General features: G+C 36.5%; 2 protein-coding genes across 4 annotated transcripts in view; one reads left to right on the plus strand and one right to left on the minus strand.

Moving 5' to 3' along the window:
• The window catches only part of LOC135686704 (acyl-coenzyme A thioesterase 11), a 93,557-nt gene that overhangs the window by 22,694 nt on the left and 53,441 nt on the right, over positions 1-17,422 (minus strand). The window lies entirely within an intron of this gene.
• On the plus strand, positions 14,173-16,565 carry LOC135686708 (uncharacterized). Its single transcript, XM_065203000.2, has one exon. It carries the CDS (start codon positions 15,275-15,277, stop codon positions 16,229-16,231), a length of 957 nt encoding a protein of 318 aa, XP_065059072.1. The 5' UTR covers positions 14,173-15,274; the 3' UTR covers positions 16,232-16,565.

A 17,422-nucleotide genomic window follows, 5' to 3' on the forward strand; every position in this document is an offset into this window, starting at 1 on the left:
AAATTCAACCGGTTCAATTGCGATCGAGACTCACTTTGATGGAGATTGGTCTTCACACCTTAAGATTTCTTCGTGTATTCGACGGAGAAATTCGTTAGCAATACGGCGCATGCGCTATTACACTTACATCTCCATGCTTAAATAAAATTCAGACATGGACTGTCGAACAGCGAAACAATACGAGAAAGCGTTAGAATATGTGGGCTGCTATGCAAAAAGTAAGAACATGAATGTACGAGAGATTCGACAGCTCATTTGCATTACGATGCTGTTTTGAGAGATTATGGTAAAATGGACAGTGGTTTCTATGACTGTGAAACATTCATTGATCCCAAAACTAATCGTAAATTCGCTTCAATTTCCTTAGACAAGGCGCGTTAACATCGCGGCTTTACACAGTAGCTGGCGAATAAGATTTCCATGAACTGTGAAAGCTAGCCTGTCATATTCTTAAACAACACGCCAGATTAAACGCTGTAATAGGAAGACATCAGTTTCTTAGGGAATTATGCATGGGTTTCAGCGGCTGATCTTAATAGTGCGCAAAAAGGGCTGGGTCAAGAAGGATTCGTGTTGCTTATTGTATACAGAAAAACACGGAATAGGGAGGTGCAAACAGGGTAAAGCCCATTGGTTAATATAACATAACAGCGATGAGACAATAAGCTTGAATTAACGCTGGTCACGTGGTTACGGACACGCCAATTTCATTGCAGAGCTGGCCTAAAATGACGAAAACGACGGATGGTAACAGGCTTTCTTTTCCATTCACAGAATGCAAGCAGTTTATCACCTAAACCTTAACATTCTTCATAATATAGTTTAACAATAGAAGTTTATAACAATAATTTAGGACACTGTCAAAAATTTGATTTGTACATAGCTGTTCAAGGAGTAAAACTTTTAATTGAAACTTATCAACCGAGGGTTGCCCTTAAGCAGAAGCTGTTTTTAAGGGGCCCTCCGCCAAAACTAAATTACAATATAAAATTAAAGCACTGCTAATATGTAAAAATATTGTCATATAATATTTGGGAATGATGCTGTCTTAGAATCAGCGGGAGGGCTATTCCATAATTTTACTCCCCCCCCTTTTGGAAAAGAACTCTCGCCTATTAGCTGCCTTTTACTTCGGCAACCTTCGGCAAGATCTATAAATCAGTGGGTCCTGATAGTTGTGTTGTGTAGCAAATTTACTGTCACACTCTCAATGGAAAACTTACTGTCACAGAAACCAGTATGTTTGGTTGTCAATGGGATCCTGTCTACAAAAGGTTTTTTTGAAACTTCTTTTTCTCTGGGACTAAAGATATTGATAGTTTCCATAAGGCGAATTGGGGCAGTTGGGTCCCATCGGTAAACTGAAAATTAGCAATGGGGAATATTAATCAAACTTTATCCTTAAGGACCATATTTGTGAAGCTGCGATGTTTATTGCCAGAGGCGTACCAAAATGTATAGTTAATGACAAAAATTTTCTCGTTAGTAAAGATTTGTACAGATTAAAATCGACGAACACCATACAGATTACGATGCCAAAATCTAGTGGTTGTTGAAGGAAAAGCAAAAATTAGTCATTTTTTGAGATACAAACGACAATGGGACGTAGCTGATTGAAAACTTTGAGAGAAGAGATTTGTATATAAAATTTTAATTTAAGAAGGGAGGTGCATTTGGTTTCACCCGGAGCGACGTTTGTATACATGCCCGCCCGCAGGACAACACACTTCAGGGGATAAACATTTATTTACTACGCAACCAGAAAAGAGTTCGTCAACAAATTCAGAGTAGTTTAATGACACCTAGGGAAAGCTTTGCATGAATTTTCCACGAACAAATAAACTATAAATAATTGATCGTTCTTGAATAGATTGAGACTATGAATTCTAAAATATTCCATGATGATGGTTAATTAGATTTCATTGCACATATGGCCAACCTTTAACTGAAGACGTAAATAACGAAAAACCTAACTTCAGGGTACCTTGCCTTTGCAGTGACGGACAATAAGCAAATCATAAGCAAATAGTTTTTGGCAATCAATGAATCCATATGCCAGATATTGGTCAACGTAGGATAGTGTTTTCGATCATTTTCTGGAAGCTTTTCTACACCTGCACAGCTTTGACTGTGCTAGTTTTCCTTTAATCCACCTTATTTCGTACTTTTCTCTTTAGGGCGGGGCTATAACTGTGAAAGTTGTAGGAACTGATTACATTAGGTCCAGAATAGAAAAATAATGAAATTGTATTTGCAGTCATTTCCAATTGAATATAATTATCTGCCCTCTTCATCACAGTGCAGCACTATAGCTGAAAACGTTAAGAATGATCAAGAAGACAGTTTCAACTGCTTAGCAATGGAACAGGAAAAGATGTTTCGCAGCGACTTTATAAATGACATTGTGAGCCAAGTGATGTACGCAACGTGTTTTAGCTAAATAATGACGCTGGTCTGCAATGACTGTTGTCAGGGTTGACTGCTGATTGTAAGTCTACTCATTTGTAACTGTCCCTCCGCAAAAGGTCATAAGGGGTGATGGGGTGACGCATTTTACATCCCCTTCTATGGCAGCTTGCTTCAAGCTCAATATACGTACAGTTTTTCAACAAAAACTTTCCATTTCAACTAATTATTTTCAAGTTGATAGAAATTCTCTTCGAAAGATACTGAAAAACTTTACACTTTGATTGATTGAAAGTTTGATTCAATTGATGTTGATTTCGGTAAATGTGTCCTCCTAAGGGCTACAGCAAGACTGCATTCTAGGGCCCATCCTTTTGAATATTGATTTGAGTAAAGATCTAAAAAATTATATATCGACATACCATTCTTAAGTTTAAAGCTTGTTATAACCCCTTTTTCTGTTTGGGTGAAAGCTTGTTAGAATCTTGAAAGTTTTTTTAATGTTTTCATCACAAAAGTAAATATCCAATTTTGTTATGACTCCAGGTAAACTTACCAAAAGTCTGAATACACTCTCTAAAGTAAGAATGTTGAGATTCCATAGCAAAAACGATGTTTAACGATTGACGGCGACGATAACGGCTCCCGTTTGTGATTTAATTTGAGAATTGAATTCTAAAAGCCATACACTACGGACTTTAACAGGCTAGTAAAAATCTTTATTAACTAAAGACCCCATTTTGCCTTCTTGTAAAACTGTAACCTTGCATTAGAAAAAGATGAGGTACTATGCATAATAGTGAAATTGTCACCGCAATAGTCGTTTATCAAACAATCTGCTTAGTAAAGCAGGCTCGCCAGAAAATATCTACGTAAGAATAACACTAACACTGAGCACCAGTAGGAGGCAATGTATGATAAACATTCCTTCACAAGTGTAGATGCACTCTTCTAGAAGGTTCTAGTAAACATGTTAGGAAGATGAATAAGATTGCAAACAGAATAACAAACGGAAGATGCTGCTGTTGGTCTAACGACTGTTTTAACTATCATTTGCCGGTTAAAATACCAAAACTTCCTTTCTCACGTGTGCTGTTGGGCATTTCACAACTACGTCATTTTTCCTCAAAAGTACTTTTAGTTGTCGAATTGTTTGATTTTTTATGTTTTCAAAAACATCCGGATTTGAGAATTCCTGAAATAGTAACGTCGAAAGAACAGTATGCTTTTCTACCGGTTCAAACAGGGAGATGTTGTTTGGAGACTCATGATACTATTGTTAACTGGCGGAAATAAAATAATGCTATTGTCAGATCAGCCAATTAAAACAAAGCAATCCCTTTTCGAGAACAATGGTATTGCAGGTAACAAGGCCAGCCTTAAGGGACCCAGTGCGTAAGTATCAAGGCGTGGTTCCCGTTACACCACAGTACTCCTGAGTCCAAGAATGAGGAATGAGGTTTAAGAAAAAATGAATGGACATAGGCTATAGGAATTATATAGCGCGAATGCAGAAGAAGCAAATTGTAAACATCCGGGAATTAATTTTCGGTTGTTAATCCAAAGACTATCGTTTTCTTAAGATTCTGTACTGTGTGCACTGTTGATCAGTGTTAATTGTATGGATTAGAATGTATTAACAAACCTGATAATCTTCTTAAATGGGCAGCTTGTGAACTTTTCTTGCGTTCCATGTAACGTACAAAATCCCCCTGTTTGCCCGTAACATTTTTCAAACAATAGGTAAATAAAATACTATTGTGATTACAAAAGGTTTTACTTCCTTATCAACTTATTAATACATGCTAAACAGGGCCCGCGCCACGAATTTGAAAATGGGGGGTCAAGGCTAGAACAAATTGGGGGGGAGGCTTCTTACCCCTTTCACTGCAACTTTAAATCTACTTGCTTCGCAAAAAAATGGGAGGGATGGCCACCCTGGCCCCCCTGTGGCGTGGGTCCTGCAAAAATTAATGCAGCAGAAGTAGAGTAGAGATCCTTCAGTGAAGGACTTTTTTAAGACGCTTTCGCTGCTTTTTACGTTTCTTTCTTTACATAATCTATTACTTGATATATACTTAATGATTCCTTGAGACATTGCTTTCTCCGTATTTTTTGCTAAGTTCTAAATGTCGAAGTTATCGGCTGAAACATTTAAGACCAAAAGGTTAAAAAAAATATTTAAAAAATCTCAAAATGCAACACTACTAGAAATTTGGTTTTAAGATTGATTGTTTCTTTTGTTTAGGTTACATTATTTTCATGAATACATTGTTTTTCATTACATTTTAGATTAAACTATTCAAGTCTTTAAAATTTCACAGAGAGGAAAAAAAGTTGATCAATGAGCATAAACGTTTTTATAGGAACAAATAAACATCAAGAAGGAATGGTTTTTAAGGAATGGTAGAAAATGCCATTAATCTTGAGGATTTCAGACAAAAATTTAATCATTTTATGTTAATGTAAAAGGCCTTACATGGCGAATATTTATTATTGACGTGGCCTTGAGTATTAGAAGCAACGTCATCGGTTACAGGGACCTTGTATTACAGATTGCAAAAATGTTTCAAAATTAAAGGACCTGTGAGGGAACAAGCATAGTTAAGAGTGGCGCACGCCCTATTGCCTGGGCTATCTAAGACTAGCAGCGAATCAAAATAAGGGTATTCTAAAGCAGCGAAGAAAACTTTGCGAATAGGGACCTCTGAGTGATCAAACAATCTTCGACCTCTTCGACCTTTTAGAAAGCAATTAGTAGAGTTTACACACGTCCCCCATCGAATAATGTCTCGTTTTATTGCCTGCAAAGTACCTTTGAAATGAATGCAAAAATGAGAATCTGCTTCATGTCTTCATTTCAAATACGGATTCATCGACCCCCTATCTTCCTTTTAGCAAAAGGCACGGCCAGGAAAATCGCACTTTCGAAAAAGACCATCCTGCGCTAAGCTTATAAACTTATTAATACGTCACCAGGTCGCCGTAACAAGGTTTATTAATGATCCTTTTAGACCAATAGGCTGCGTAAATAGGCCGTGTCTCTAGATTAACAGTACACAACCTAAGACAAGACACATTACAATGGTAAAAGGGAGAGTTTGAAGGTGGCCACGTTTGGAAACCACAAAAGCCAAGTATGAATTTATTGAACAAACAGAAGTTTCCGGGGTTTTAGAAACTTACACTCTTTTTTTCATAAGAACAATTTTATAAGAACACGAGCCTCAAAATTGGTCAAAAGTTAAGAACAAATTCAGAACAAGCTGAGGCTGAGCTTCTGCAAAATTAAATTTTGAACAACGTTTTTTCTCAAAATCGAGGATTTTTAGCGAGGTGTTGGTGTTTTTTCGGTGAATATTAAAATTTGTCAGCAAATTAAGGCTCTCTCACTCACTTTGTTGGCAAATGAGGCCTGTATACCACCCTAGAGCGAAAAAACTAGCACTGCTTACACCCTATTAGTTTAAGAACAAATTAAGAACAATCAAGCCTCAGATTTTCGAAAAAATTAAGAACAGTCAGCCTGAACTTAAATTTACTGGCTCTTGTAAAAGAAGAGTGTATTTCTCGGTGTGATAGATGAGCAGACGATCGCCGTCTAAACCGTTGGAGCAAAGAGGCATTGATCGGTTTTTCTGTACAAAGAAGGGAACATACAACATTATCAGTACAATTTTTGTTCAATTATAGCAATGGACATATTTTAAAGAAATAATTTGATATTGAATAAAAAGTGTTTTCAAAATAACAGCCTTCAAGTGATTTAAAAAATAATGATACATTGCTATATAGTATGATACAAAAATAAAAAATAAAATTTGATAAAATAGAATAAAATATACCTTAATAACATCATATAATATAGCATGACAAAATAATGAAATAAAACTTATAATATACTTATAACATAATATACTATTAACTTATAATATGAACATCATTTAATGGTGTATCGGACCACAGTTTTAAGTAATAAAGAAGATGCCCTGTTTTAGAGATGAAATGTTTCTGATTCCTTAAAAAGTAACTAATTGTAAAGAATATCAAAAATTTTATATCAACCTGCAATAGATTTCCTTCAAAAATGAGAGAGGAATCTTTTATAAATGCCTGAGACGCAGAAAACCGCTATGACGTTGAATACAAGAGGAAAATATATTTGTTATTCATCCGTATGAATGATTCGTATGAAAGGAAGTGTGTTTCATGGTGAAATGTTCTTGATTAAGGTGCCTCCTACAAAGAAGCCACAGGGTAGCCATTTGATGAGGGGAGCTCTCGTAGTTTTAATGTTTAGAAAGCCAACCCATTCGAGAAGAATAATAAGCAGACAGCGAAGTTTGACTAAGCGACATGTTGGGGTGGGCGTGCAAGTTTGTGTGTGGAGAATAATGGTAAGGCTTTATTTTCAGCTAAAGTTGGGTCAGCAGGTGCAAAATTCAATTAAAGCGAATCGCACTTTTAATGATGGCAGAAGTTGGACAATTCTGGAAAATCAGGTTCTGCACTCTGCTAGACTAAAAGCAATGAGCCGCGAGGGCGCGTACTGACGAAAGTTTATTGTGCAAAAAAGTTCGCGCGCACACAAAATGGCGATAGGGAGAAAGGGCCATAGGGATGGGAACTTTTATATTCCTATCTCTATGACAAGGATACAAAAACGCATTTCTTAACACCAAAAACACAACAAAAACTCAGCGAAAAGACAGAACATATAAGTCTGTCCTAGTCCCCCCCCCCCCCCCCAGCTCAATTTGGGTTTATTTCCTGGCAGTTTCTTCCATCTGGAAACTGTTCTGATGAAAATTTAGATGTTTGGATATAGAAATGTAAGGGATATAGAGGAAAGGAAAGGACCAGAGGAGGTTGGGCGGGGGTTGTGCAACCTTAAATATAATTTATCGGCTATTTCATGTACAACACTTTTGGAGTTGACATCCAAGACCGTGACCAAGATTTCTCAAAGAGGTCTCTGCCTAGCAAAAGAGTCCCAGCATATCACAATTCAAGACATGACATATCTTTTACTATATTGAAAATCTGTCAGGCACAAGTACCAGTATCTCAAGAATATAGCAACATAGCAAAAAAAATAACAGAAGTGGTTTGCATCCCGATTTTGAAGCGGAATTCGAACGAAGAACTGGAAGAAAAGATTGTCTAGCCATTGCCTTCGAAAGGGAGCCTCGGGTTCCCCATTAATTTGCTCAACAGCCATCAAAACAGTCTTTGATGGGCAAGTTTCCTCACTCTCTTTCACAGCCTGTTAGAAAAAATATCTACTGCCTTTGCCTCGAAAATGGAAAAAGATACAAAGGCAATTTACTATTCGGATGAATAAATAAACTCTTGAAGATAATAGCATTTAAACTGTTCTTCTTGAAATGAGGAATGGCCCTGCAAAGCGTTGAGAAAAATGGGGGGGGGGAGTCTATAAAATTGGGGCGGGGGTGGAAAGCGAAAAAAAAAGTTTTAACTGGTGGCTCAATTCTTCATATTTTCAAATTTTTAACAAAAAGTGGGATGCTAAAGCCCTTCAGCCTCTCCCCTGCTCCGCGGTGCCTGAGAAATTAGAATGATACCGGCCATATTCGTAAATACTTGTACAAAACAAACTGCCAACAGAGATACCGTGTATCTTTCCTGTTTATGCATTACACTGATCCACGGGAAATAGCCCTGCATTGTTAGCTAAATCCAAGAAATGTACTTTTCAAAGGCACTCAATATATCTTAGGCTAGAAAGCCATCCGTCACCGAAGAAGGGTTTAAGCATTGTTTGCAGCACCCGGTCGCATATTGATTGGAGCACGACATTTAGGGTAAGGTCTGGGAACTACAGGTCTGGGAACTACAAATAAATACTGATGACTGATTCGGAAGCTTTTAGGCTGTATACACTACTTTTCGCAAGAGACTACGCAAAAGAGACATAAAACTTCTAGGGTTTTCTAAGTCAAATTTTAGTCATAGGTTGAAGTCATTCCAGTAGACGTTTTCTTTGGAGCTTGTTTACATACTGAATGGGATTTTCTTAATTTACCAAACCTTACTGAAAAGAGCTGACTTCACCATTTTTGTTTCGCAAAAATAACAAATAACTGAAATAATCATAAACAAATATGATTGAATAAATATATAACTACCAGTTGATATATACTTGAAAAACAAAAAATATTGAAGCAGCAAAATGAAAATGCAAGAAAGCCATAAAAGCAACTTTAATTCTGTTCTCGTACCCTTCTTTCACAATCTGACAGTGTTTCTTAATTTTCAGGGAGAACAAGCAAAAACGACAGTATGTACGTTTGGAGCCACGCGATAGCCAGGGTGTAGAGCACCATAACAGCTTAAAATAAACAGCATGTCTAGCTTTGCCATTGAAGCTCATTTCAAATGGACGTTACCAGTAAAGGAGTTGATATGAAAGCAAAGAAAATGCTTGGTCCTAATGTACCAAAGGGGTAAAGTGGCAGGCGAGGAGAAGGAAAAGATAGAGTATCCTCTATCAAAATTATAATAATAAATTGAAAAAAGAAATTAGAAAAATGCTGAATATGAAATTCAAAGAAGAACAGGTATTTTGTTTTATTTGGTTGTAATCTACCAAGAAAGTGTGTTTGCTTTAATCTAGCAATAAAGAGTCCCTTTTATCTTCGAAACAGAACAAGTAAATTTAAGTAAAAATAATAAATGAGAATTTGATATTTAAACTTTGATAAATAAAAAAGTACACAAAAAGTGAATTGATCAAAGAGTCAGTCAAAAGCACAACCTATGAACCACAGAAAACTACGTCATATCCTCAACCTACTGATAATCCACTAATCCGATCTTTATTACGACATCAAAATAAACCAATTTCGAAGACCTAAATAAAACTGCTTGTTCAAACGTATTTCAAAAAGGAAAAGATAGGGCACAATTGCAAACTGGGCATTTAGAAAAATGTGGTTTATACCAACAAAAAATAGCTGCGGTAGCAGAGCATTTAAAAGGTGCGGAGGATGAGATAACAAAAAGAAAATTATTGGTTACCATATTTTCATTGAGTAATAAAAGTTACTAAATTCTCAACACAAGCTTCGATTTAAAAGATATAGCATTGTAGCAACTTGGGGAGTGATGAGAAAAGGTGTTCTTGTCAAAAAATATGCTTTTCTAAGAGATTGTTAATCCTAAAATGAAAAATTTCAATAGAAAAAAACGAATATTAAGATGAGACAAATAAATTGTTTATCGCAAAGCCAAATAATAATATCAGAAACGCGCAGAATGAGTTTGGAAATAATGCATGATTTTGAAACTGCACGATTTTGGAAACACTGTTGAAAATGTACAGTAGACAGGCGTCACTTTTACTGAAGTTTACTCTTATTGAAATTTGCTACTGATATTTCCCATAAAAAAATCACAGAGCCAGGTGCCGTAAAATGGCCGTCCCCTAAGAGTTACGAAAATCCAATTAAAATGAGGCTTACCCCGATGCACTTGGTGTACCAAGAGCATTTCGATCTTTGGAAAGAGGGGCTGGCTGTCTATTTTGTCTAAGTGCTATTGGTACGTGTGAATTTACAATATCATAATGGTGAGCAGATAAAATCTACCATGTAAGGCCACCCTTGGCTTGTTTACGTAAACAAGGAGCTATTAGAAAGAGGAATTACAATATCTGAAAGTGGTTCATAATGTCATCCATGCTTTATCTTTTCCTGATGAAAGGAAGGATGACTGTAACGAGAAATCGTAACAAAGGTAGTCGTGATTACACTTATGTTTCCTCTCATCTCTAGCTTATCTCAGAAGATAACACAGTGCCACGGCTATGTTGACCAACAAACCAATGAAAACAAAGCACTGCTGACTTAGTGCCTTGTGAAAAAGTTCCTTCTTAACCTCCTTGCCCGAATGACTGTTTACTAATATGCATTGAAGGACTCTTCAAACAATCCAATTCAATCAAAAACAGCCACCATCAAAGAAAACAAGAATAAAATTTATTCAATCAAAGGAGCTTTTGTATAAGATCGATTTTCCTTTATCAAATGTGAAAACAAACAAAGAAAAATTAAATATCTTAGCAAATGTATCAAAAAAATATATTTATTATCTTTTGTCAATTGTAAACATTTTAAACAAAGAACTTCCTAAAGAAAAACGTATTTTTTAGAAACTGTTTTCTTTCTAATTGACAGTAATAGAATATTGGTTGCCAAGTCATTCAGAGTACTTACGTTTTAATCTTAATAATCTGTTTCTGTTTTCAAACCTAGCTGGTTTTCACTTTACGTACTGTTGCTGCGAGATGTGAGGGACTGTCTAAGGAATTCTCCCCTTTCACGAACAGGGGAGCATTCACCAGATGGGAAAATAAAAATCTTCCATCGAAATTTCTGCACCTTAGGCTAATGCTCTAAACATTGCATCAAATTTAAGAAATTTCACCCTTCAAATATATGTAAAATCCAAAGCTTCAGTGGAATTCCACAATATATATCGTATATACCAACATATTTTCCTTGTATAATAGTGTTTTATTTTATCTATACCATCATCATTAGTATCCTTCATTTAAACAAATTATACTACATAAGTTGCTTTTTTCATATGAAAATGTCTCGAAATAATAGCTCCTCCAAAAGCCTTTTTATCGAGATTTCTACCAAACAAGTAACTGTAAACAAAACTCAAAATGCTACTCGATACTCAAAGTGTCATTTTTTATCGATATTAATCGAAAACATCAGTGATTGCGAAGAGCTCATCAAAGGGCTTGGTCAAAAACTTGATCTTCTCAAGTTAGAAGTAAGAACCCTAATAGATCACATATGACATGTGATTAATAACTGTTTGTTGTCTTAATGAATTTGCCCGCCTTTTTCTTAGTTGCTATGACTAAGAATCCGGGATTCTCGGCAATATTCAGCAGGTGTATAATAATATTTGTCGGAAATACATGAGGAACTCGCTTGCTCTACCAGGAGCACAATACTTTAAAAAGAAAACAACTGAAGGAAAACAAGCTGGAAGAAGATATCTACGGGAGGATGGGGAGAGAAAACATTCATGATCAGCGATGCCAAAGCAAAGTGAGGCCTTCCCGACTGAGGCGCCGTTAGACGCAAACTCGCGTGCTGAACAACTTTATTGTCTAAGAATTCTGATTGCGCTGTAAATAGCGCGCTCGATTTACATCGTGAATCAATGAATGACATCATAAAATTAGAAATTATGTATTCGGGGACCCTACAATCAATTCAAAATTTTTAGAAACCATCAGAGAAGGGTACAGTCTACAACAAAAGGGTCTTTCAAAAAATGAGCTACCAGGTTTGCTAAAAACGGGTGCACAAAGTTTTCCAGAACTACAGAAGATTCAAAGTCCTATAGCTGGGAAATGTAGGGAAGGAAGATTAAAACTAAGAATTTGGAGAGTCAAGCCCATACCAAGTTTTCTTCTTTCTTCACTAGCAGGATCTTCAAAACCATTGCATCTTGACAAAAAGTGGCTATATAGTGGTATATGTGATGTATTCTTTGCAAATCAATTTACACATTACAGAAAACATCCAGGAAAAGTTGTTTGTAAGGACAAAGGCCCAAATGCTTCATTTTATTGAATTGAGAATGCTTTCAAAAAAATATTCCTTCAAACATACAAGTATAATTACCGTCCGGTCGGACGGTACGGACACAAACATCAATTCTGGTGATATTAAAAAATACTGAATTAAAGTGAAACAGAAGGTTGTTGACATTTCTACGTGAATACCGTTACAGTCATACGGACACCTGATAGCATCTCACAACAAGAATCAAACAGAACTCTTATCCCTCAATAAAACAGTTAAGCCACTGTATGCATTTTGGCATTAAGAATAGCTGACAAAGGAGGGTACAATCGCTAAAAGAAATATAAAATGTTTTGGCGCATTTACCAAACAGTTACTGATATCCTCATCCTGAAGACATATACATTGATATTTCCTTTTGATAATAAACACTACAGAAGTAAGGAATGCCTCAAAATAATATTTTTTAAAACGCTCAGGAAGTACATTGAAGCTAGCAGCGGGGAAAACAAGACCTTTCCTGATTTCAAACCAACCCAGATCGTTTGTCCTGCCAAGGCTATCGGTTCCCAAAAGAGAAGCACAATATTGAAAGATCAAAAGATTTGAACTGGGAGGATGTAGCATGTAAAGCCACGAAAACGAGGCTGTGCTGTTAAAATTATTTTATTTTGTCAAGGTCGATTGCTAGTTCAGGGAAATTACAGTAAAAGCTTTTGGATTCCGGTTAAACAGTCCGTCCAGCTAACAGTTCTGCTAAACAGCTAAAAAGGACACAATTCTTTTTTCAGGTATTTTGCATATCTATTTCGCAGGGCAGCAATGTTTCACTTTTTACATCTTCCCCTCCTACACTTACCATCACTGTACCAAGCCAGCACGCGTTTAGATGATTTCCAATGTGAAGCCCAAAGACGTTTGTTCGAATCAAAAACATCGGCATGCGCGCAATTTTCAATAGAGCCAAGCTGCTTCTAGCAATAAGCTTCTCACTTTTAAAAGAAAAATGGTATATTGAAAGGATTAGAAAGCCAGCACAAAGTTGAGAATTTGAAGGGAAGAGCAAGTTTTCTTCGCAGCAAAAATAGTGTTACTATTTTACTTGCTTAAACATCTCTAAAAATCACATTGTTCCCTAAGCTTGGGTCTGATAGGCATATGGTAAATTCCTTATGGTCTCTTAATTCTACAGTTTCTCGAAGTGAAAACTCTACAAAGAAAGGATCTAATTATGGTGGTGTTCTCTGTGCTTTTCTCAGTAGACTAATTAAGCATCAGGTTTAAGATCTTTTTCTGGATAAGTTGAATTTTAGTTTGTTAGTTTGAATTAATTTAAACCACAATCATTTCTTTTAGAAACAAAATTTAAATAACGTCCAATGACATGCTTGTGTATTATGAGCTGGTTTCATTGAAAATGGCTTTGATAAAAGATGGCATTAAACAACCTATACCCTGCTTACAAAATAATTTTCAAAGCTAACGACAAATCTTATATGCAATGTGCTTTGAGTCTATTATTGCAGCCTGGCCAAGAGGAATTAGGTGGGTACGTCAGCCTTTCAGAGAAAGTGGGCAGAATTTACAAATCAGTAACCAAGTAAAAATTATCATGGATACGACTTATCTAAACAATTTTAGCAAACGATCTCAAAAATTCTTCTTCGGGCAATTTTCTTTGCTTTTCATTGAAGTATTTTCTGTATCCAGCAGAATCAAAATTGAAAGGCAACAAATTGGGCTTTATATACCTCATGAATAACTGTTAAACCTTTAAACATTTCACTTTTTGACAATCTCCATGGCAGGGCAAAATCCAAAAATGGGTAAAAACAAAAAAGCGCCTACACTATTATTTCATCTAAAAAGATTTATTTTTCTTTCAAACATGATATCTTTCATACTAAGTCACTTCTCCGACAAAACATTCACCTTATTTTAAAAAGTTATTAATTACATTTAAAATGATTCAGTATAGAAAGGTGAATCACATTCAAAACGTTATAAAAAAATTATAAATGATCAAGTAGCACTAATTATGGCTGAAGTAATCTATCAGTGGAATTAGTTGGAAATACAACACAAAAATAACACAACAAACACAACCCAACGTACTGATATAAACACCACCGACAGGAAGGGGTTTTATCAATCTTACGTATATTCTTCGTTTTTTCACGAATGATTTCTTAGGAAAATTGATTGCATGTTTCTTACTATGCATTCATTCAATTATGCATGTTCAAATTTAACTAAAATCCTTTTACGTTTAATGTAAAGTTTTCTGTATTGGCACTGAGGAGGAGAAAAATCTCCCGCGAAGAAGTTACGAACAATCCTTGAAGAACTGGTGCAAAACCCCTGACTTTTGAAAGAAGAATTGATCTGCTTGTATTGCGTATTGTTAAGTTAATGAGAAACTGTGCACGCAATGATTCCTATTCATGAAATGGCCAAATCACACATGGTTTAATATCTAGCGAATTCCCTGTCAACTCTTCAAGGTTTGATTAATTAAATTTTCTAATTTGGCAAAACGATATGTCATTACGACCTCAGATCCAAAACGTGACATCAGAGTTTCGGATCGTAGCAAACTGACTTCGAACTACGAGATCTGACACTGAGCTATGGTGTGTGAACAACCAGCGAGTACAGTTCACAACAACGAAGAACACTGGAAACAATGCGAACCAAAAGAATGACCCTTTTCCTGCCGGGATAAAAAAAATTGTGAGAGGTTTTGAAGCATAGCTTAACGGGAAGGAAGCTCAGGGCTCAAGCTATTTTGGCATCCAATAGCAACTGACGAAAACCGCAATAAACCATTATTCTTACGGAAAATAAAATGGTCAAATTTATTGTTGGACTTTAGAAATTCGCTTACTTTGCGCTAAACTACAGGCGGAGCTTCTTTATTACGTTCGAATACAAAGCTAGCTAGCGGGATTCCATCAATGATACGCCAAACGCAATACACAAGTTGGGAAAACAATTTGCTTCGGTTTGATTGGTAAACTAGAGCGGACCCCCTACAGATCGTGTGTTATTATTGCGCGTGAGAAGTCTATATACATCAATATACACCGCGAAATACAAGAGAACAGCTGTATCGCTCTACGCAAAACATTATACTGCCATCGAGTTATGTCCGAAGTTTATCTTACACAAGAGTCTGGGTCAACTAGTGGATATACATCTTTGAGAATTGAAATCACCGTATCTCGGCATTTGGCATAGTTTATTGAAAGTGAGAAGCAATTATCTTATCAGGCGAATAAATAACGGACGCAATGATAAACCCAATGTATAGTAAGAGAGAGGACTCTCTAGGTCATAAATATATGACAAGCTACGTACGACAGACTCCTTCGAAGAACAACTCATCGAAATTTTTGCCGTTGTCGATAGAGAATATTCTTGGCAGAGTTGAGAGTAACGAAAGAGACGAGGACAGCGGCAGCGAGGTCGAGATCAATAAGAACGATGAAAAAATCGACCAGACAGAAGATGATATCGAGGTGGATATCGAAGGAGAAGAGGCGAATAAAATTGAGAGTGAAAAAGCCAAGCAGGACACTCAAGGGGAGCCGAGTACAGACAAACAATCACCGTCATACACAGCTATCATAGCCCAGGCGATCCTAAGCTCGCCCGATAAAAAACTTCCACTTGGCAGCATATATGAGTACATCGCTGAACATTTTCCAGAATTTCTAAAGAAGGGTCAAGGATGGAGAAATTGTGTTCGGCATAACCTGTCGCTGAGTGAGTGCTTCGTCAAAGCTGGGCGTGCGAGAAATGGACGAGGCAATTACTGGGGCATACATCCACGATACCTAAAGAACTTCAGTAAAGGGGACTTTAGGAAACGAAGGGCAAGTCATAGGCCGCGAAACAGAGACTTGGGTATCGGTTTGGGAGCAGACAGACTGCATTATTCGCATTTTTTGAACCCCTTCATTTACCCTACCACTCACCGTGTACCTACTGACGAACGGTCTTTCAGTGTGGAAAGCCTGCTATCCCCTGAAAGAAGAGAGCATTATGATCGGCATTCGGCATTCAATAGCTACAAATCAAGAACAGTCAAATCGGAGGCTCACCGAATACCAGGAATTTATTGTCCCTTGGGAACAAGTTGGTTGGAGCATAAACCCTATAGCGAGAACACTTATCATCCATATTCGGTACGGGAGCCACAACAGCCCGTCTGCTCCTGTCATCTTTATTGCTGTACAAGGGCATAGGGTATTGTGACTTAATAAATGAAAGAAATATCTTTCATATCTTAACTTGTTCCCGAAGGGAAATTTCCAAGAGAGTTTTATCTGAAAATCATATTGAGCGAAGACTCTGGAGAACTTTAGTAATATATATTCAGGTTGGTCTGATGAGACACAACATGAAACATGATGTCCTCGACAGACCATACAGGTGACAAATCTACACTTCAATTTAATTTAGTTGTTTTAAATCCTGTATTTAAGATGTTTATGTACTTAAAAATGAATTTATGTAGTTGGTGTTGGTGAATTGTGAATTTTTAACAACAAACATTAAATTTGTCATTATTTCCATTAATCGTTCTTTAATCTGAAGAGGAGTCATAAATCGCCTTTTAAGAACTTTATTAAGATGATATTGTTTTCAAAAGATATTTGAAATATTTGCGCAATAGAAGAAAATTGGCAATTACTCAGCAGTCAGGCATCAGTCATAATTACATTAACAGCATTCACAATTTCAAAATATTTTCATTGACTGGTGATATTGTTTGCGTTGAGATATTAAAATATATATTCATGCATTGCCACAGCGTTTAAATATCAAAACGTAAATTCATCCAATCAATAAAAAGCGAAGCATCTGGGTTTAATTAATTTTTCAATTAAGATAGGGAATTTTGAATACTTATTCAGGTTAAAGGCAAAATAATTAGCTGTCGGCTTCAACTGCCAGAAAGTCCGCTTCGTTAAAGAAAATTTGGTTAATTTGTACAAAAATTGGGAAACGAGTTTCTAAAGACGTGTTATGACAATACGTTTGTCTAAAACAAACTGCAGCTTGACTGAAGTGCTGGCTTAGAAAGTGTCGAAGTTGCTATTATGTGACCAATTGAACAAGTTTGGCGTAAAGTTTTGCCGCATCGCATCAAACATGTCGGGCATCTGGTCCAGTAGAAATACGGTAGCTCAAAGATTCTCCAACATTGACAGTTGAAGCATACTTTGAGCAGAAACCCCGCCTTTTACTTTTCAAAATTTGCAACAAATCCATTTTCAAATCATTCGCGTTTTGGCAAGAGAAAGGCAAGTATTTTGTCTAGGGGTCTAATCCGTCAACCTTTAAACTGAAAAGAAATTGTAACTGGCGTCATGGAAATGTTTATACGGATCCAAAGTCGGATCGGTTTGTGCCTGTACAAACACTATAACACA

This window comes from Rhopilema esculentum, chromosome 6 (genome assembly GCF_057945365.1).
Source record: "Rhopilema esculentum isolate cy_ngs chromosome 6, ASM5794536v1, whole genome shotgun sequence".
Taxonomy (NCBI): Eukaryota; Metazoa; Cnidaria; class Scyphozoa; order Rhizostomeae; family Rhizostomatidae; genus Rhopilema; species Rhopilema esculentum.

Coding starts and splice junctions, on each gene's coding strand:
- LOC135686708 (XM_065203000.2), top strand. CDS start 15,275: ATGATAAACCCAATGTATAGTAAGAGAGAGGACTCTCTAGGTCATAAA.